Source organism: Perognathus longimembris, chromosome 23 (assembly GCF_023159225.1).
Source record: "Perognathus longimembris pacificus isolate PPM17 chromosome 23, ASM2315922v1, whole genome shotgun sequence".
Taxonomy (NCBI): Eukaryota; Metazoa; Chordata; class Mammalia; order Rodentia; family Heteromyidae; genus Perognathus; species Perognathus longimembris.
The window spans coordinates 32,713,288-32,734,754 of NC_063183.1; the positions used below are offsets into that span (position 1 = coordinate 32,713,288).

The 21,467-nt window shown below is 46.9% G+C and overlaps 1 protein-coding gene and 1 non-coding gene across 2 annotated transcripts; one reads left to right on the forward strand and one right to left on the reverse strand.

The window, feature by feature from the left end:
- The first annotated feature begins 7,404 nt into the window (after positions 1–7,404).
- Positions 7,405–7,513, forward strand: LOC125341245. Its single transcript, XR_007208927.1, has one exon. It is a non-coding gene; the product is annotated as a U6 spliceosomal RNA (small nuclear RNA).
- Positions 7,514–9,529: 2,016 nt separating this feature from the next.
- Knstrn (kinetochore localized astrin (SPAG5) binding protein) lies at positions 9,530–19,113 on the reverse strand. The gene is made up of 9 exons (XM_048332061.1): positions 18,908–19,113; positions 18,669–18,763; positions 14,788–14,920; positions 14,293–14,340; positions 13,931–14,036; positions 13,662–13,755; positions 12,857–12,912; positions 11,740–11,814; positions 9,530–10,205 (listed from the first exon to the last, which is right to left on the reverse strand). Exons 1-9 carry the CDS (start codon positions 19,111–19,113, stop codon positions 10,074–10,076), a joined length of 945 nt encoding a protein of 314 aa, XP_048188018.1. The 3' UTR covers positions 9,530–10,073.
- Between the last annotated feature and the right edge of the window lie 2,354 nt (positions 19,114–21,467).

Sequence of the window (21,467 nt, forward strand, 5' to 3'; positions counted from 1 at the left end):
CACCTGCCATAAGTTGAGCTCCTACTCCCTTCTTAATCTTGGCTGTTGGTTTCCACCTGCCTAGTTGCTGGACTCCTAGCTAGCTAGCACAGTTGTTCTGGGTGGGCATTTAGGGGAAAAGGTCATCCCCTTCAGGTGTGTGTCAAGAAGACCCATCTTTTGCAGTCCAGGAGATGGCAGTTGGTTGGGCTCAGCTTAGGAGTTCCATGGGGAACTCTCAGATACAAGAGAGTTCCAGAGAATGAGAGCTCACCTCTTTTCTTCATTCCTTTCTTCTTCAAGCACAGATAAGACTAAACAAAATGAACACCCCTGTATACTAAAAATTGGGATTAAAAAAAAAAAGGAAAAAAATGTTTCACGTGGCTCAATATGTTTTAAGCAAGGTTTAGTGGCTCCTGGCTGTTAATCTACCTAGTTGAGAGGGAGGAGCCTGGGTGTGTGAGTAAAAGTTTGGAGACCCCATCACTGCCAGTAAATGAGTATAACAGCATGCACCTGTCATCCCATGTATTCCAGAAGCCTAACTAGGAGGACTGCAACACAGGCTGACTACAGCAAAGAGTGAAAATCTATGGAAAAAACAACAAAAGCAAAAAAGGATTGGAGCTAGGAGCTGGTGGCTCACGCCTATAATACTAGCTACTCAGGAGGCTGAGGATCTGAGGATCGTGGCTTGAAGCCGGCTAGGGAAAAAAGTCCCAGGTAAAAAAGCCCATGAGACTTTTTTTTTTTTTTTTTGCCAGTCCTGGGCCTTGGACTCAGGGCCTGAGCACTGTTCCTGGCTTCTTTTTGCTCAAGGCTAGCACTCTGCCACTAGAGCCACAGCGCCACCTCTGGCCACTTTCTATATATGCGATGCTGGGGAATCGAACCCAGGGCTTCACGTATAGGAGACAAGCACTCTTGCCATTAAGCCATATTCCCAGCCCCTCCAATGAGACTCTTATCTCCAATAAACTACTCAGAAAACACCAGAAGTGGCAGTAGTACAGCACCAGTTTTGAGCAAAAGAAACTCAGGGACAGAGCCCAAGCCCCAGTACCAGTACCCCCCCCCGGCCGCCCCCCAAAAAAGAATTAGAGGTGTAAAAAAAAAAAAAGATTTGGCCTATAAACTGGAGCCTGAAATTCAGTAGCATTGTTCAATTAGAACTGCTTAGTAAAAGACTTTTTTTCTTGCTATTGTCAGTGATGGTGTTTGTTTTTTCTTTTGGGCTTTTTGTCGGGGGCAAAGGGGAGTATGCAGGAAAGGGAGGGAGGGAGGGAGGGTGAACAAATGCAGTCATGCTATTCAATATATACTACGTAGAAAACGAACTGTCCAATTTGTGGACAGGGATAGGGAGACTAGGGGAAAGTGAAGGAAAAAATGACATTGTCCACAAAAAGAATATACTCATTATCTGACTTATAGAATGGTAACCCCCTGTACACACCTTTATAAAAGCAAATTACATATGTATATTTTTAAAGGCCTAAAATTATGTATTTTAACTTTTTTTTTTTGCCAGTCCTGGGGCTTTATGTCCTGGGCACTGTTCCTGAGCTTCTTTTGCTCAAGGCTAGCACTCTACCACTTGAGCCACAGCGCCACGTCTGGCTTTTTCTATATATGTGGTGCTGAGGAATCGAACCCAGGGCTTTGTGCATCCAAGGCAAGCACTCTACCGCTGAGCCACATTCCCAACCCTATGATAACATGTTTACAGCATTGTACCAGAACTCTACATTCAAACAGCAGTGTAAAACACATTAGATATATGAGTATGCGTATGATTTGGGGAGACTCCCAAAAGATCTCCATGTGGGTTCCTGCACTGGTGTACAGATTGTAGTGGACCCAAATTGGTGATAATCCCTCAAAACATAAAGGGCATGGAAAGAGGACAAGACCAGGCTTCTCCCGGGAGTGAACCACCTCCACTGGTAGAGTACTGTCGATCTCTCTTCTCTGTAAGAAAATACCCTGCACACCAGAATTAGAGAATTCCACCTAATGGTACAAAAGGTAAAGTTGTTCTTACTCCAGCATGGGAAAAAGTAAAATAAAATGCCTACCCTAAGTAGAATTATTAATACTAAACAATAGAGACTACACTGGCTATGAAAGTGCCACACTACTCCAAACAGCTAGTTTTATGTATATGAATCCTGTACAGGTAGAAAAAAAAAGGAACTTCTAGAGAGACTGCCCAGTTACCCTTGAGTTAAGAAAATTATGAAAAATGTTATTTTTCTACTTTGTTTTGTAATTTTTCCATAGTGGACATATTTCACTTTTCTAATAAAGAAAATAACCAGGGCTGGGAATGTGGCTTAGTGGTCGAGTGCTTGCCTTGCATGCATGAAGCCCTGGGTTCGATTCCTCAGTACCACATACACAGAAAAAGCCAGAAGAGGCGCTGTGGCTCAAGTGGTAGAGTGCTAGCCTTGAGCAAAAGTTAGCTCTGGGCAGGGCTGGGAAAAACAAACAAACAATGATGCTTCCAGAGATGAAAAGCCCTATGGGCCCCAAAGCTTTCCACACCGTACAGGTATGCCAGAATTGTACTGTACACTTTATCTTAAAAAACAGACACAAGAAATGGAGGGACAAAAGCAGTGGTACTCATGAGACACTATGAACTATACAACTTGTGGGTGGGGAAGGAGGGGGAAACTCGGAGAGAGGGCAGGAAGGGGTAACACTGTTCACAAAGAAATATACTCCTTATCTGACTTAGTCCACAGTAACCCCTCTGTAACCACCTTTATAACAATAAAAATTTGCAAAACACACACACACACACACAAACACACACAAAACAAAACCCACAGAAATAAGCTAGGTGTCAGTGGCTCATGCCAGTAATCCAAACCACTCAGGAGATTGAGATCTGAGGATCAGTAGAATCCAGCCAGGGCAGGAAAATTCACGAGACTCTTATCTCCAATTAAACACCAAAAGAGTTGGAAGTGGAGCTGTGGCTCAATTAGTAGAGTGTCAGCCTTGAGCATAAAAGCTCAGGAAGAGTGCTCAGGTCTGAGTTCAAGCCCTAGGACTAGCACAAGAGGAAAACCAAAACAAACAAACAAAAACCCAGAAAAAAAACCTCAAAACAGGGGCTGGGAATATTATTGGCCTAGTGGCAAGAGTGCTTGCCTTGTATACATGAAGCCCTAGGTTAGATTCCCCAGCACCACATATATAGAAAAGGCCAGAAGTGGCGCTGTGGCTCTAGAGGTAGAGTGCTAGCCTTGAGCAAAAAGAAGCCAGGGACAGTGCTCAGGCCCTGAGTCCAAGGCCCAGGCCAAAAAATAAAAAAATTAAAAAATAAACAAAACAAAACAAAACAAAAAAAACCCAAAACATCACCAACCAAAAAAACCAATAAGGGGCTAGGAATATGGCTTATTGCCTAGCACACATGATGCCCTGGGTTCGATTCCTCAGTACCACATAAATAGAAAAAGCAAGAAGTGGTGCTGTGGCTCAAGTGGTAGAGTGCTAGCCTTGGGCAAAAGAAGCTCAGGGGGGCTGGTAAGGTAATATGGCCTAGTGGTAGAGTGCTTGCCTCGCATACATGAAACCCTGGGTTCATTTCCCCAGCACCACATATACAGAAAACGGCCAGAAGTGGCGCTGTGGCTCAAGTGGCAAAGTGCTAGCCTTGAGCGAAAAGAAGCCAGGGACAGTGCTCAGGCCCTGAGTCCAAGGCCCAGGACTGGCAAAAATAAATAATAATAAATAAAAAAGCTCAGGGACAGTGCCCAGGTCCTGAGTTCAAGGCCCAGGACTGGGAATATATAGCTCAGTGGCAGAGCACTTTCTATATGTGCAATGCCCTAGAAAAAAGAAAAAAGTAGTTTGGGCAGTGACTTGTCAGTCACCATAAACCCCAAAGTCAAGTGATCTCTCATAACACAAACTGTAAAGATGGGGTAGCTTCAACTGAGAAAACGTAGAGCGGGGCCCCCCTGGCTCACACTTGTAACCCTAGCTACCCAGGAGCCAGAGAGCTGAGGATCACGGTTTGAAGCCAGCTAGAAAGTCCTCCTGAGACTCTTATCTCCAATAAACTACTCAAAAAAGCGAGCCTAGAGTGCTCACCTAGCATCCATAAAGCCCTGGGTTCAATTCCTCAGTACCACAAAATCAGAAAAGGTCAGAAGTGGTGCTGTGACTTAAGTAGTAGAGCACGAAGAGGCTCGGGACAGTGCCCAGGCCCTGGGTTCAAGCCCCGGGACCAGCAAAGAAAAAAGGAAAAAAGAAGAGTATGCCTTGTCCAAAGACCACTTACTTGCAAATATGGGACTCCATGAGAAGACAGGAAACCTCATGAGGGGCCAGAGTACCTTCTAATAGCCTTCTTGAGGTGCTAAGTGTTTCCAGAAGTTTCCTTGAGTCCCTTCTGTGCGAGCCAGATCCATCCAAGAACGAAATTCCAACGATTTAGCTTTGGATCCTAACTGCCTCTTCCTTTCAAGATACAGAAATGAGTGCCGTTGCACCGTGTGTTCCGGTGGTGAACTCAGGAGGTTGGTTTAGAAACAGGACTTAAAACAAGCACAAGCAAAACATGGGATTGGTTGTTTTAAAGTTATTTTTTCTTGGGAGTAAGCAAGGTAAACAACTGATTAGTTAATAGCAGATTACTTCAGGTAGCTTCTTTTCCTTTTTTTTTGTTCTGGCATGGGGCTCGAACAGTTGATTGAGTAATACAGTATTAGGTAACTTCTTCTTACAAGGATTAAGGCCAAAGGAACTTGTTATCTTGCCAATTCAAAATGGCTTATCTAAAAAAATTGTCTGTTATGCCTCTAATCCTAAATAGATTAGAAGCTTGGATAAATGTCTTAATTTCAGCTTGGTGAAGTAGAGCTTAAATTGCCATTTTGACTTTTAGCCTAGTCAATGCAGGTGCTCAATCCAAAACAAAGGCCTACTGTAATTTTAATTTAATACCAGCAATAGCTCTTGATAATGAGCTCTAAAAATCTTTTGGGGCTGGAGTCATGGTTTGGGAGTAGAATACTTGCCTAGCATTCACAAAATCCTGGATTCAATCCCCACCACTGGGAAAAAAAAAATTTTAAGGCAGCAAAAAAATCAGTCAAATGGGAATAAGTCTAACTGAAAAATGTGGAAACCTTTGCACGGAATACTACACAAACATTGCTAAGGGGAATTTTTTTTTAATTTATTAATTTAAAAAAATTTTTGACAAGGTGTTGTGCCAAAGGGGTACAGTTACATAATAGGGCAGTGTGTACATTTCTTGTGATATCTTACACCCTGCTTTTCTTTCCACTAAGGGAAAATTTAAAAGACCCAACAGTAGCTCAGGTCTGTAATATCTACTCTGGAGGCTGGGATCTGAGGATCAATGTTTAAAGCAAGCCTGGGCAGGAAAGTCTGAGACTTTCTTTTTGTCAGTCATAAGGCTTGAACTTTGGGCATGGGTGCTGTTATTGTGCTTCTGTGCTCAAAGCTAGTGCTCTACCACTTTGAGCCACAGCTCTACTTCCAGTTTTCTGGTGGTTAACTGGAAGTAAGAGTCTCCTGCCTGGGCTGTCTTTGAACTGCAGTCTGTTATGCCCATGTCGCGAGAAGACCCCCAAGAAGACCACTGAGACTCAGACGTTCCGAAATGCAAAAGCAAGGCTTTATTCAGGCGAGCTGCAGATCCGGCCTCCTCCAACCCACCGACACAGCGGAGGTTAGGAGGGAGCCCCGAGCGGCGATTGCACAGAGCTTATAAAGGCAAAAAACCAAGTTACAGCAACCAGGTGTTCAAGCAAGATTAGGATACGGGTACAAATCTGATTGGCTCAGGGCTCGAGGTATTCCCAGGCGGTTAGAGTTAAGCAGGGAGTTTCCTGACCAGCTGGGCCCTAATAAGCTTGTCCTGCTAGCCAGGATAATTGGTGGCCTGGGTTACTCATAGTTTAAACAGACAACAAAACGGGGGCTGCCTGAAAATGGGGTTTACTTTACCTCTTCATAGTCCTCAGATCTCAGCCTTCTCAGTAGCTAGGATTATAGGCATGAGCCACCAGCACTTAGCAAGTCTGAGAATTTTATCTCCAATTAACCACCAAAGATGTACCAGTGGAGTGAAAAAGATAAAGGACAGAGTCCAGGCCCTGAGATCAAACTCTAGTACTGGTGCACATGCACAAACACAATATATACATGCACACATGAAAGACAAAAGTACACCAGATGAATGAATTAGTAGCCTGTCATTTTTTTTTTCTTCTGAGACAAGGTCTATGTAGCCCAGGCTTAAACTACTCACAATCCTACTGTCAGCCTCCTGAGTGCTGGAATTACAGGTGTGAATCACCACTATTAGCCTAGAAATCTCAAAATCTTAAATCTTAGTTTTTCCCACCTTGGCCTATAGATGTGTTATAATCCTAATTAAGACTCTACACACATACACAGACACACACTACAGTTTGTTGCTATTGGTCTTGAGATGGGGGAAGGGTTCTCTTTAGGTGGCTCAGAATGTCCTTTGAATACCTGGGTTCAAGTGCTTCTCTTGTAGCGGGTACTTAAACTAATGAGCACTTTTGCTGAAAAGCACTGACTTCTTGCTTGGGCCCATGAATGCACTAAAACAGAAGAAAAGCTTGGCATTCCTGCCTCCATTTTCAACCTGCCTTTGTTCTAAACCAAATGACTTACAAGTCTGTACTCACCTTGGAGCCCAAGGACAGGATTGATAACATCTTTATAAGAGGGAGGGAGAAATGTGACTGAAAGGAACTGTAGAGCCCCACCAGTCAGACTACCCAGGCAACAAAGATGTGCTTATCCTAACCAGACAGCTTACTACCAGGATGCCCTTTCCAAAACAAAACCCGAGAAAACAGCCAACCAGGCCAAACCAGTGGCTAGGGCTGTTTATGCATATCTTTTGTCTCTAGTCTTCCTTTTTTAAATTTAAACCTAAAGCTCTTTTCTGTATCCCAGAAGATGGCATACAGGGTTGGGTGGCCAGATCTGACATGTGGAATGCTGGGAAATTATGCCTAAAGTGCTCAGGATGGCCTGGAACTCATGATCTTCCTGTCTCGGTCCTTTCTAGTAGCTGAGATCTGGGATTGATCACAGGAAATTTTTTAAAAAGAATGATCCCAGAGGCAGGGAGTATGGCAATTCCATAGAAAGTGCTTGCCTAGCAAGCGTGAGACTCGAGTTCAATTGTAAGTACGGCAATAAAAGGAAACAAAACAAAAAATCCTTAACATACATTTTTCTCGCCATAAGAAAAAATTAGATTTGAGATGGATTTGTAGACTTTAATGTGATATATAAAACAATAAAGCTTTGAGCAATAGTGTTACAAAAAAAAATATCCATGCTGCTGTAAATGAGGAAGAAAAACTCCTTATAAAATTCTAAATAAGGGTGCTCGCTTCGGCAGCACATATACTAAAAAATTGGAACGATACAGAGAAGATTAGCATGGCCCCTGCACAAGGATGACACGCAAATTTGTGAAGCGTAGGAATGTAGCCTACTGGTAGAGTGCTTGCCTAGCATATATGAAATCCTGGGTTCGATTCCTCAGTACTACATATACAGAAAGAGCTGGAAGTGGTGCTGTGGCAGAGTGCTAGCCCTGAGCAAAAAGAAGCCAGGGACAGCACCTAGGCCCTGACTCTGGCAAAAAAAAAAAAAAAAAAAAAAAAAAGAGAGAAAAAAAATCTAAATAATATACTTAAATATAAAGAAGACAAACAGATGGACAGATAGTTCTCCTTGCCAATTCAGGGTGGGTTGGAATTAGTGACTCACATTTAACCAGTATTTTTTTTTTTTTTTTTTTTGCCAGTCCTGGGCCTTGGACTTAGGGCCTGAGCACTGTCCCTGGCTTCTCTTTGCTCAAGGCTAGCACTCTGCCACTTGAGCCACAGCGCCGCCACTTCTGGCCATTTTCTATATACGTGGTGCTGGGGAATTGAACCCAGGGCTTCATGTATAGGAGGCAAGCATTCTTGCCACTAGGCCACTGGGCCCAGCCCCAAATTTAACTAGTATGGAAAGTGGAAATAGTGATTTTATAGACGAGAAAACCTCGTAAATACCTCCTTAATCACAAAGTCAAGGAGCTGGCCTTCAGTACTGCAACTCTACTGGCAAAACGCAAAGCAAAAACTAAGGACAAGGTCAGCCACCACCATCAACAAGTTAATCAGCCCCATGCCATCTGTATAATGAATAAGAGCAGTACTTAAGTGGCAATCTCCCCAAACAAACCAGACTAATCAGGGGGAAATAATGAACCAAATAAATCAGAACTGAGAGATGCTCTACAAAATATCTGCAGGCTTTATTTTTTGGCTGATACCAGGTTGTGAACTCAGGGCTTGTACATTAACTGAGCTTTCTTGCTACTGGATGGCACACTACACCTGAGCAATGCCTCCAGCCCTCTACAAAATATCTGACTAGTACTCCAGAATTATCAAGTCATCAAACAAGAAAGAACAGAGAGCCAAGAGCTGGTGGCTCACTCCAGTAATCCTAACTATGCAGGAGGCTGAGGTCTGAGGATCACAGTTCAAAGCCAGCCCAAGCAAGAAAGTCCACGAGACTCTCATCTCCAATTAACCACCAGAAAACCATAGCAGTGCTGTGGCTCAAAGTGGTAGAGTGCTAGCCTTGAGCAAAAGAGCTTAGGGACAGTGCCCAGGACCTGAGTTCAAGCCCCATGCCTGACAAAAAACAAAACAATGAAGAAAAACAACAATCTTTTAAACATTCCTAAAGATGTATAGAAGGAAGGAAAATTAAGCCCTCCTCACTGGAAGATTCTATGTAAAAAATATTCCAGACAACTTTTCAAGAGTAAACATACTAATGTTTGAAGCTAGAGAGGGCTCTGGAAAACCTTGAAGGTGCTGAGGGCAGAAAGGGAGGGGTGGTGAGGAAAGTGGGAGGCGCAACAACAAAAGGAAGTGACCGGAACAAAAGCCCGTCTACTTGGACTTGGGAAGACGTGTCTGCCTCTGGTCAGCCGAAGGGGAAGGGGCTGTGGGCTACAGGATGTATGGCATTAGGCGTGGGACTGGGTGTGCCGGGCAAACAGCAGACACAGAGGGAGGGAGAGGTGGTGGACGGAACCTAGCACTGGCAGCTACAAATGGAGAGCCTAGGAAGGCAGGGATGATAGTGACAGGTACTTAATAGCGGGGGAAAAACAGTCTACATCAGTCAGAATATCCTGAGTTTATTGTAATAATGTTCAGATGAGATAGCTAGGTTAAGTTATTTCCTTTTTTTTGTGCCAGTGCCAGGGCTAACTGAAGTCCTTGTGCTCTGGCTCGGGTTTCCTGCTCACAATAAGAGCTGAGCCATGCCTCCAGTCTGAAATTCTGTTAGCTAACTGGAGATGGAGTCTTATAGACTTTTCTGCATGGGTTGGCTTCAAATTGTGTTCCTCCAGATCTCAGCCTCCTGAGTAAACTAAGATTATAGCTAAGAGTCACCAGCACCCAGCTTTAGAAGTCTCTTTTCATTCCTCAATGTTAGTCAGAATATTTAAAATATTTATTTCAAAAGTAGTACTTAAAAACAAACAGACAGATGTGATTTGGATGAAAAGCTCCAAGATGTATTATTTGCAACTCCAAGTTCATAAATTGACAGTGAAGTACTATTCTGTCCATGACTTAAAGATGTCTCCTGCGTGCACCTCTGCTCCACTGTAATTAAGGGTTGCTTCCTACAGATCTGACTGTGACTTCCTAGATTCTTCGGCGGTAGCTGGTTAAGTCTCCTGATTCTAATGGTAGGGTGCTTTATGGCCTAGGAGGTGGAGTCAAGCCTCCGGGATCCCTGCGTGGGCCTCCATTACCTACAAGTGAAGCTCAGAAATGCTGACCAACCCAAAGCTACGGCAAATTGCTTACAAGAGGAACTCCCATTCAGTAGAAGTTGCCCTTAATCCTACTGCAGAAACAGTTATCAAATCGGGGCTGGAGAGTCCAAAAAGATTATGGCCAACAAGATATCCTACATGGCTCCTCTGAGAGTTTACCCCAAGCAGGAGCCTCCTGGCCACTTGCCTTTTATTACATTTCTAATAGCTGCTCCATTTCCTCCAAGGCTATTGTAATGTCACTGGTTTGATCATTACACAGGGTTTGCTGTTCCAGGAATCGGATCCTTTCCTCTTCTTTCATCTTCAACTTTACTTTTAAGGCCTGCAAAGCAAAGCATTATGAAAGAAAAAAAAAATCACACAAAACTCTTGACTCACAAGAAAGACAATGCCCACACTAGATCATCAGGCTTCTATTCCCTCGAAGACCACCAGTGGAAAAACCAAAAGACATCATGTTTTCTATCTTTGACTTTTCTTATCTGTATTGGTTTTAGGCAATGTTTTTCTATACCACAGACTATACCTAAAGTAGGGCAAAGATATCGTCTATGTCTCATTCAACAGCCTAGACTTATCCAAGCAAGCTGAAGCAGCCAGACTCAAGAATCCTGGCTTTTGGCTGTGCAGGTCTCTTCCTTGGGATACCAAGTTCCCACAGCAGGGCTTTTGCCCAGGTTTTTTCTCCTGTCGGCACACTGACACAATCATGTGCACATTTCTGAGCTACATCCCCAGATGCAAACTCTTCTCAAGTCTTCAGGAACAGGGAAAAAAAAAAACTACTGGGAAAAATCTGGTTAAGTCAAACTTAGGAATGGAATTTAGGTAACAACAATACATACACCAATGTTGGTGTATGTGACGATATGCATAAAATGTTTAAGGAAATTCAATTTTTTGTATTACCTTTACAACTTTTCTGTAAATCTAAAGTTATTTCAAAATAGTTTATTAAAAATAGTCACATGTTAGGTACTTGTGGCTCCTGCCTGTAATCATTTTTTTTTTTTGCCAGTCCTGGGGCTTGGATTCAGAGCCTGAGCACTGTCCCTGGCTCCTTTTTGCTCAAGGCAAGCACTTTATCTCTTTTGTTTTATTTTTTGTTTTTGTTGCCAGTCCTGGGGCTTGGACTCAGGGCCTGAGCACTGTCCCTGGCTTCTTTTTGCTCAAGGCTAGCACTCTACCACTTGAGCCACAGCACCACTTCCGGCTTCTTTCTATATATGTGGTGCTGAGGAATCGAACCCAGGGCTTCATGTATACGAGGTGAGCACTTTACCACTAGGCCATATTCCCACCCCGCACTCTACCTCTTGAGCCACAGCACCACTTCTGGCTTTTTCTGTTTATGTGGTGCTGAGGAATCGAACCCAGGGCTTTGTGCATGCTAGGCAAGCACTCTACCACTAAGCCACATTCCCAGCCCCACACCTGTAATCTTAATTACTCAGGAGGCTGAGATCTGAGGATGGCACTTTGAAGCCATCCTGGCCAGAAAAGTCTGTGAAACTGATCTCGGATTAATAAGTAAAAAGCTGGAAGTAGAGCTATGGACCCAGTGCTAGAGCACTAAGCCTGGAGCACAAAAGCTCAGGGATATTGCCCGAGCCCAGAGTTCAAGTCCCAGGGCCAGCAAAAACAAATGTCAAGCATAATGGCACACACTTATAATCCCAAGCATTTAAGAGGCTAAGGCAGGAGAGTACTAAGTTTGAGGCTAGCCTGGGCTACTTAGCAAGACCCTGTCTCAAAAACCAAAAACAAACAGGTAGAAAAGGTGGAAATATTTCTCCATCGGTCTTCCTTTGTGGTAGAATACAACAGTATTGCCCTAGATGACATTGGCCCCTCACCTGCAACTCCTCCATCTGCTTCCTGGCCGTTTCATTAAAAAGCTTCAGCTCATCTTGCAGCGTTTCTAACAGCAACTAAGAGGAAAGCAAATGTGGTAAGTCTTCATATAAAAAGAGAGCTGGATCAGTCGATGGCTAACGTGCTTCCATTCATTTATCATTCACTGCTGGACTCTTCACTGAGGCCCCTTGAGGGTCTCTGTAGGAATAATTACTCAGTCCTACAGACTTCTACATCCAAAGTAGAGCAAAGACCTCCTTTACGTCCCCTGCAATACTCCAGTATTTATCCAAACAATCTCAAGCAGCCAGACCCAAAAACTGTTTTCCCACAGGTCTGGAGATACCAAGTCCATGTACTATAATGTGCTCTGTGCCACACTGATGTATGGAACCAGATGTGGCAGCCACTAAGGGTGACCAATTGCTTGCAGGAGCTGCGGAAAGATCCATGGCTGGCATTCTATGAGCCTAAGATGACGAGTGATCTCCCAGGGAAAGAGAACATATGAATTTCAAAGACAGTAAGCCTACATACACTACTTTAAAAAAGGCAACAAAATAAACTGTGAGTTCATTTTTTTTTTCTTTGCCAGTCCTGGGCCTTGGACTCAGGGCCTGAGCACTGTCCCTGGCTTCTTTTTGCTCAAGACTAGCACTCTGCCATTTGAGCCACAGCACCACTTCTGTTTTTCTGTGTATGTGGTGCTGAGGAATCGAACCCTGGGCTTCATGTGTACAAGGCGAGCACTCTGCCACTAGGTCATATTCCCAGCCCTGTGAGTTCAAATGTTACAGGCTGGAGAAATGCATCACACAGTTCTCAGCAAAGAGTAGGGGAGAAATTTGTAAAGTGAGGAATGGAGAAAATAGCAAGTCCTTTTCCACGGGCCACATCTCTGACCCCCCATAAGTGTTTTAGAGAAGTATACTCTCAATTCAGACCTACGTACATTGTTAAGTTCACAGGTACCTTTCAACTAAACTAGTCTGGTAAGGACGCATTCTGTACTCGTGGAAAAGCAAAGCTGCTGGGGTTTGCTGAGCACGGGTGGAGGCCTTAGATCTCCAGGTCCCAGGGCCACGGGGCCCCATGCATTCACTCTCATGCCCTCACCATAGAGTCCGAGTGATCCGTAGTGAGTCCTTGCTGTGAAGCCAGGGTATCACTGCCTACAATGCATGGATACAACAAAGTCAGCCTCAACTGGCAACAACACCCTCACCTGAACACACCTCTAGGACCAGCACAGGAGTATGCCTAAGGGAGACTTCTCTATATGTCTACTCCTGGACATTCTGAGTTTTTTATGCTGGTCCTGGGACTTGAACTCAGGGCCTGGGTGCTGCTCCTGAGCTTTGTTTTTGCCCAAGGGAACCTGAAGGTCACCCAGTCCCATTCAGAGTCAGCATTCCTTAAGCTCTTAAGCCAGAGGCCAGGGACCCTCTCTTCTCCCACCTGGGAAAGGCAGGTGTAATCTCTGCCTCCCTACAAGGAAACACAATGTTTCTGGTCTTTTTGTAAAAAACAAGGGTTTTTCCTGATAGCAGTCTCTGCAACCCTGTTGGCATCAAATGAATGGCACAGTGTTCAGGTAACATTATCAGTCAGGCAAAACATCAACATCAAACTGGGCATGGTGGTGAACACCTGGGCAGAGAATGAGGCAGGAAGAACAAGTAAGTGTTCAAAGTCATCCTGAGCTCTACAGTGGGTTTAAGACCAGCATGGCTAGCGAGAGAAAGACTCTGTCTCAAGAAACAATACAAACGAAAAACCAACACCAAGTGAGAGCAAGGAGCTCCTGGTTTTCAGGGCTTTGTGGAGCAGCTCCTGCGCCCGCTGGGCAGGGATGCTGTGCTCTCACGTCAGCCCTGCCCTGCCCCCCTTCTTGGGAAGATGGCCGAGGGAGGTCTCTTACCTGGGTTGAGGCCCTTGCTCTCCAAAATTGCTAAGCAGTTGTCCTGGAACCTCTCCAGCAGCTCCACCTTCTGAGTCAGATCCTTCAACTCTTCCTGTTGAGTTCCACAGACAGGTCAGGAAGTGCCCCACAAATGACAGGTCTTCCTTGCCTGTGCCCTCCGCTAGCCACACTGACAGCCTGATTCGTTCAGTGCTCAGGCAGCTTGCTCCTCTCTCACCATCCCGCCACACACTGCCCTGTCAAAGGAGATGTGGTGGGTCCCTTACCTGAGTTTCAGTCAACTTCTGGTGCAACTGCTGGTTGACAGTCTCTAAAAGCTGGTTCTTATCCTTGAGATCTTCCTCCGACCTTTGTTTACCAAGTGGCTTGTAGCTGTAACAACAGATGTGCTTCCATGAAGAGGGAATTATTCAAATGGGTTTGAATCCTGTCTTTCTCACATGCCGGTATATAACCTCATGCTCCACTAGTCATTTCTAGAGTTAAAGGAACTACTACATTTCATTATAAAAGAATAAATTCATGTACAATACTTAGTCCAGGTGCCGACACATGGCAAGCATTTAGTAATATCACCATCATCATCAACACTGCAGTGGTACCCCGGTTACTTCTGCCTGATGCTCACCCCTTTCGAAGGGTTTTCCTGGTAGCAGTCTCTGCAGCTTTCATCTGCCTAGAGAAGCAAAAACAGACACGAATCAGAGAATCACACTACACTGTGACTAGAGCTGCTCAGACCAGCAACCTCGACTAAAAGCTAGTCCCCACTTTCCACGACCACGACTCAGGCTGGTGCCGGGCCTTGATGAGGCCTCAGTCCACTCAGAGCAAGTGTGAGGAAAAGAAAACCTTCTTCACAAACCTGTCTGAGTCAACACAGAGGACCCTAACCACCACCACCTCGTGTTCTGGGGCTTTGGGTCCCCCACCCACAGGCTGCCTTGTCATTCAGGAGCCTTTGGCTTCACGCCCCTATTTAATTCTTGGTACTGAACCATTTCTAGCAAGGCCTTGTCCTCTCCGCCCCTCTCTCAGCGCTGGGGACCTAACCCAGAGCTGAGCATGTCTGCTAGGCAAGCGCCCTTCCACAACCCCACAGATACCAATCATCTGCCCTCACCCGTTATCTCGTTTTGGTTTGGTGACTTTTGCAATATCACTCTCTGAACCTCCTGAATGAAGATATCTGGACACATCAACTTCTTTGGATTTAACAGGTAAGAGACTCTTAAAAGTAGCTCTAGTTTGTGGATCTGTAAGGGAAACAAGAGGATAAAGCTTCAAGTATAGCAGTGTGTAACAGCTGCAGCATGCAAACAGCCCCACCCCAAGGTATCACATGACTTCACTCTCTTAGGCCAAGCTCAATTTGTGAAGATGAATTCAAAGATTAAGATTCTAGGGGGCTGGGGATATGGCCTAGTGGCAAGAGTGCCTGCCTCGGATACACGAGGCCCTAGGTTCGATTCCCCAGCACCACATATACAGAAAACGGCCAGAAGCGGCGCTGTGGCTCAAGTGGCAGAGTGCTAGCCTTGAGCGGGAAGAAGCCAGGGACAGTGCTCAGGCCCTGAGTCCAAGGCCCAGGACTGGCAAAAAAAAAAAAAGATTCTAGGGAAGTGAAAGGGAGTGAAAAGGGAAGTGAAAATCGAGAGACAGGGGCTGGGAATATGGCCTAGTGGCAAGAGCGCTTGCCTCCTACACTGAAGCTCTCGGTTAGATTCCCCAGCACCACATATATGGAAAACGGCCAGAAGGGGCGCTGTGGCTCAGGTGGCAGAGTGCTAGCCTTGAGCGGGAAGAAGCCAGGGACAGTGCTCAGGCCCTGAGTCCAAGGCCCAGGACTGGCAAAAAAAAAAAAAAAAAAAATCGAGAGACAGAGGATAAAAAGATAAACAACTCCAAAAGCAATACTTGCAAAACCATTTGGTGTAAACCAACTGAACAACTCATGGGGGGAGAGGGGGAGGGGGAATGAGGGAGGAGGTAGTAAACAGTACAAGAAATGTACCCAAGGCCTAACGTATGAAACTGTAACCTCTCTGTACATCACTTTGACAATAAATAAGAAAAAACAAAAAAAGATTTAAAGCTGGGTGTCAGTGGCTCATGCCTATAATCTTAGCTACTCAGAGGCTGAAATCTGAGAATCAGAGTTCAAAGCCAGACAGGACAGGAAAATCTGAGACTTGTTTTCAATTACTCACCAAAAAGCCAGAAGTGGAGCTATGGTTCAAGTGCTGGAGCACTAGCTTTGAGCAAAAAAGATCAAAAGATTAAGGATGGCACTCAGGCCCTGAGTTAAAGCCCCAGTACTGGCACCAAAAAAAAAAAAAAAAAAGACTTCTAGAATAACTGCAATGGAAGCCAAATTCTTCAAATGTGTCAGCTAAATGTAGAATAAATGTGAATACAGACATTGATATCAACAAAGAACTAAAGGGAGCTGGGCACCTGTAGCTCAGACATGTAATCCTTCAAAGTCAGTCTATGCAGAAAAGTCCAAGACCCCCAAAACTCCAACTACAGAGAAAAATGCTAGACTGGAGACATGACTAAGGTAGTAGAGTGCTAGCCATGAGCAAGAAAGCTGAACAAAAGCTAGAGTTCAAGCCGGGGTTCGTTCTCTCTCTCTAAATCTTCACCAGGCATCATTACAGCCAACTCTGCCATCTTGTCAAGCTTTCAACACACATCCTAAGTCAACACTCCAGCTGCTTTTGTTGTTGTTGGTCATGGGGCTTGAACTCTGGGCCTGGGCCCTATCCCTGAGCTCTTCAGCTCAAGGCTAGTGCACTACTACTTGAGCAACAGGGCCAATTCCGGTTTTCTAGTAGCTAATTGCAGACGAGTCTCATGGACTTTTCCTGCCCAGTCTGGCTTTGAACCTCGATCCTCAGATCTCAACCTCCTGAGTAGCTAGGGTTATAGGTGAGCTACTAGTGCCCAGCTCCAGCGGCTTTTTTGCCAGTTGTGGGGCTCGAGGTCAGGGCCTGAGCACTGTCCCTGGCTTCTTTTTGCTCAAGGCTAGCACTCTGCCACTTGAGCCACAGGCACCACTTCTGGCTTTTTCTATATATGTGGTGCTGGGGAATTGAACCCAGGGCTTCATGTATGTGAGGCAAGCACTCTACCACTAGGCCATATTCCCAGCCCATCCAGTGGCTTTTAAAATGATGTCTATTGCCACCAAAAGCCATCCTAACCCTTTAGAAGAAATCTGGCACATGACAGAAAGCCCAGAAATAGCTGGTGGAACAAATGAAATCCTTTAGCTTCAGTCCTTCATCTCCTCTCCTCTCTCTTTTTGGTAGCTAGTCCTGAAGTTCTATCACAGGATTGGGCGCTGTTCCTTACCTTTCTCACTTGATGCTACCACTTGAGCCAAGTGCTACTTCTGGCTTTTTGGTAGTTAATTAGAGATAAAGAGTCTCATAGACTTTCCTGCCCAGACTGGCTCTGAACTCTCATATTCAGATCTTAGCCTCCTTAGTAGCTAGAATTTCAGACATGAACCACTGGTGTGCAGCTGCTCTCCTCTTCTTTCCTCTTCCAGATGACTGCCTCTGGCACTGGCCCTTTCACTCCGTGGACGTTCCCAACTTGCCATTCGTTCTGATCTTCTTGTGGGCCAGGACTGGATAACTCCTCTACCAAACCCTGTCTAGGATTTAGATTCCATAGCAAGTCCTACTCAAATAGTTTATTCAGGATATAAGTACACCCCCCCATATACACATATACACATACACACATACACACACACACACACACACACGCACATGCACTCTTTAGTATTTCTTTTTTTGGATAAACCTAAGCCTATGCTGGGCTAGTGCTCTACACTGAGCCCCATCCCTGGCCTTGAGCTTTTCTAGATCATACTAACTTCATTGTGTTCACTGTAAAATGGACCACGTAAGCATGATCAAAGAGGTATATAATAATGAAGTCAAGGTGAAGTAATGAGGCACAAAGTATCGAATCATATTAATTAGGATAAAAAAAAATCCCAGCTTCTTTCTATTCTGGCAGTTTTAGAGTTCTAGCTCAGGACTCTGAGCTTGCTAGGCAGGGGCTCAACCACTTCAGCTACGTTTCTGGCTCTTTCTGTAAAAGGGTGTCACTTTTCCTCCCAAGACCAACCTGAACCATGATTCTCCTCTAAGTGCTTCCCACAGAGAGGAGTTGACAGGCACACTTTGCGGTCATATGCACACATACATACATGTATATGTACATGTGAGGAAGACAGAAGAGCTGTGTGGAGCGATGTGGCTCTTCTCCCAACAAGGCCTAGTCCTTGCTGAGGCAAGATTCCTATTACAGGTATTTAGAATAGGAAAGGGAACAACTTTTTTTTTTTTTTAAACTCAAGGCTAGCACTCAACCTCTTGAACCACAGCACCACTTTGACTTTTTTTTTTTTTTCTGTGTATGTGGTGCTGAGGAATGGAACCCGCTAGACAAGCACTCTATCACTAAGTCAGATTCCCAGCCCTGGGAGCAACTCTTTAAAAAAAGCCTCTTTACTTCAGAGACCAATCTTGCCGCTACTCCTGAACATACTTAACTGAAAGGGATCGTCCACAGCTGCACAATAATCCCCTCTCGATTAGGCAGCTCAACCACTGAGACCTGACCGCAAGCAAACACAACCAACACAAGAGCTGGGTGCCTGACGATGGTTCACACCTGTAATCCTAGCGGCTGGGGAGGCTGAGATCTGGGGATAGCGGTTCGAAGCCGGCCCGCCCAGGCAGCCAGGCCCGCGAAACTACCTCCAACTAACCACCCACACGAGCGAGAGGTGGAGGTGTGGCTCCGGTGGTAGCGCACCAGCCCCGAGCGGAGCGGCTGGAGGGCGGCTGGAGGGCCCCGCGGGAGGGTCTGCCCTCCAGCCAGTGCGCCGGGCGGGCGGCGGCGCGGGCCCCTCCACCGGGGTCCCCCCCCCGCCCCGTCCCCCCTCGCCAGGCCCCGGGCCCGAGGCGCGACCCCCACCTGAGGGCAGGCCTCCGCCGGGCGCCGAGGCGGGCTGCGCGGCGGGCAGCGTCTTGGCCGCGCTGGTCATGCTGGCGAGGCCGCCCGGCTGGGCCCTGCGGGAGGGGCAGAGCGGGGGTGTGGGCCCGGCGCGCCGCGCCGCCCAGGCCCGGGGCTCCCCAGAGGGACTCGGCCTCACGCCGCCCGGCCGCCCCACACCCGGCCCGGCCTCGGCCTCGGCCTGAGAGTCGAACCCGAACCCCGGCGCGGGCCACTCCCGCCCGCCGTCCGCGCCGCTCTCCTTCCCGACACCCGGCGCCGCAACCGCCGCGGCGCCCTCGGAGCCGGCCGCCTCCGTTTCAAATGGGGACTTCCGGTGGCTGGGCGGAAGGGCGTGCGCTTCCGGTGGCGCGGGCCCCGCCGTACGGAACGCCGCGGCTCCGGCCGCCTCTCTGGGAGCTGCCATGCTGTACGGACTCCGGGGGGGGGCCGAGTCGCGGAGGGGCCGCGGTGCAGCTCGGGAGCCCTCCCGCCCCCCGCCCCCCCGCCCCCCGGGCGCAGACGCGGCTGCGCGGAGGTCGGTGTCACAATCGCCCCCCCCCGCCCCCATTCCCAAGCCACTGTGGGGGCTCCTACACCGGGGGGGGGGAGGGGAAGGGGGGCAAACGCCAGCACGCTCCTGGGAGCTTACACTCTGGGAACTGCACAGTGAACAAAAACCACACGATCGGCTGGGAATGTGGCCTAGTGGTAGAGCCCTGGGTTCGATTCCCCAGCACCACACGTACAGAAAACGGCCAGAAGCGGCGCTGTGGCTCAAGTGGCAGAGTGCTAGCCTTGAGTAAAAAAAAGAAGCCAGGGACAGTGCTCAGGCCCTGAGTCCAAGCCACAGGACTGGCAAAAAAAGAAAATAAAATAAAAATTTCCTCTGATTCTCCATGCTCTTGCATGCTCCAAGTGTCAGAGGTCAGAGAGAGCAACTGGGGCCGAAGACGGAGGAGGAGGTGGAATCCTAGGTTACCCAGGAGGAAAGGAAGGGTCAGGAGAAGCCAAACCACCTCAGTAACAGCTGCCACTACCCGTGGAAAGCAACCATCCAGTGAGCTGCAGACTACACTTACTTGCATGGATGCGACCTTGAAAGAACCACCTGACAGCCAGGCACCCGTGGCTACTCAGGAGGCTGAGATCTGAGGATCACGGTTCAAAGCCAGCCGGGGCAGGAAAGTCCATGAGACTCTAATCTCCAATGAACCACCAGAAAACTGGAAGTGGCGCTGTGGCTCAAAGTGGCAGAGCGCTAACCTTGAGCTGAAGAGCTCAGGGACAGTGCCCAGGCCCAGAGTTCAAGTTCCATGACCAACAAAAAGAAAGGAGAGAGAGAGAGAGAGGGAGGGAGGGAGGGAGGGAGGGAGGGAGGGAGGGAGGGAGGGAGCGAGCTGGCTTTGTAAAGGAACTCCACCCAGAAGCATATGCTTCATTTTTGCAATTGGTTTTAAGACATGGAGTTAGGGAGATTGGCATGTATTGATACATTCACCAATTATGGTGAAACTCTGCCATGTCTGGCAGAGAGGAAGCATGATTCCATAACCCTGCAGTCACAGAAGTTCCAAACAGGCAGTTATCTGGACATGGGGATTACCCTTCCAAAGTGCTTCTTCTTGCTGGCCTCAGGAGACCATATTCAATTCTATTTACTCTCTGGAAGTTATCTTTCAGCCTGTTATATAAGTTTGCATATTTTTTTCCACTCCATGCACAACTGGGAAGATGATGCTTTGGTTCAAGAGAGAGAAAATGGTGCTGACCACCATGCTGGTGGGTAGTAATGATAACCGTGGAGATGGAGAGAAGCAAAATGCATGTATACGGCAGCTTTGGAGGTAAGTCTCAGGATATGGTATAGGGAAGGAGAGGGGCAGAGAGAGAGAGAGAGAGAGAGAGAGAGAGAGAGAGAGAGAGAGAGAGAGAGAGAATATATCCTTATGGCTTTGTGTCGATGTGTTGGAGAAGAGAGAGTCTGGCTTGCTTTCTTTCCTTTATTTTCTTGTTATTTTTTGTTTGTTTGTTTGTTTTTGCAGTCCTTGGGCTTGAACCGAGCCTGGGTGCTGTCCCTGAGCTCTTTTGCTCAAGGCTAGTGCTCTACCACTTTGAGCCATGGTGGCACTTCTGGTAAATTGAAGATAAGAGTCTCGGGCTGGGCCAAGTGGCAAGAGTGCTTGCCTCAAACACATGAAGCCCTGCGTTTGATTCCCCAGCACCACATATACAGAAAATGGCCAGAAGTGGTACTGTGGCTCAAGTGGCAGAGTGCTAGCCTTGAGCAAAGAGAAGCCAGGGACAGTGCTCAGGCCCTGAGTCCAAGGCCCAGGACTGGCAAAAAAAAAAAAAAAAAAAAAGAGTCTCAGGCTTTCCTGCCTTGGCTGGCTCTGAACTGTGATCCTTATATCTCAGCCTCCTGGGTAGTTAGGATTACAGACTCAAGCCACAAGTCCCCGGCTTTCCCTCCCTCCCTCCCTCCCTTCTCCTCTCCTCTTTCCCCCTCCTCTTCCTCCTCCTCCTTCTTCCTCTCTCTCTCTTTCTTGTGTTGATCCTTGGTCTTGAACTCAGTTCTGGACAATGTCCTTGAGCTTTCGTGTTCAAGGCTTGTTCTCTGTCACTTGAAGTGTAATCCTCAGACCTCAGCCTCCAGAGTGCTGGGCTGATAGACCAGAGCTAGCTCATGGGTGGGCAGGGGGCTGAAGATAGAGCCCTGGATCTGGTGCATGCTAAGCCCACGCTGTACCACTAAGCTACCCCTTGGCCCACGGTGTGCAG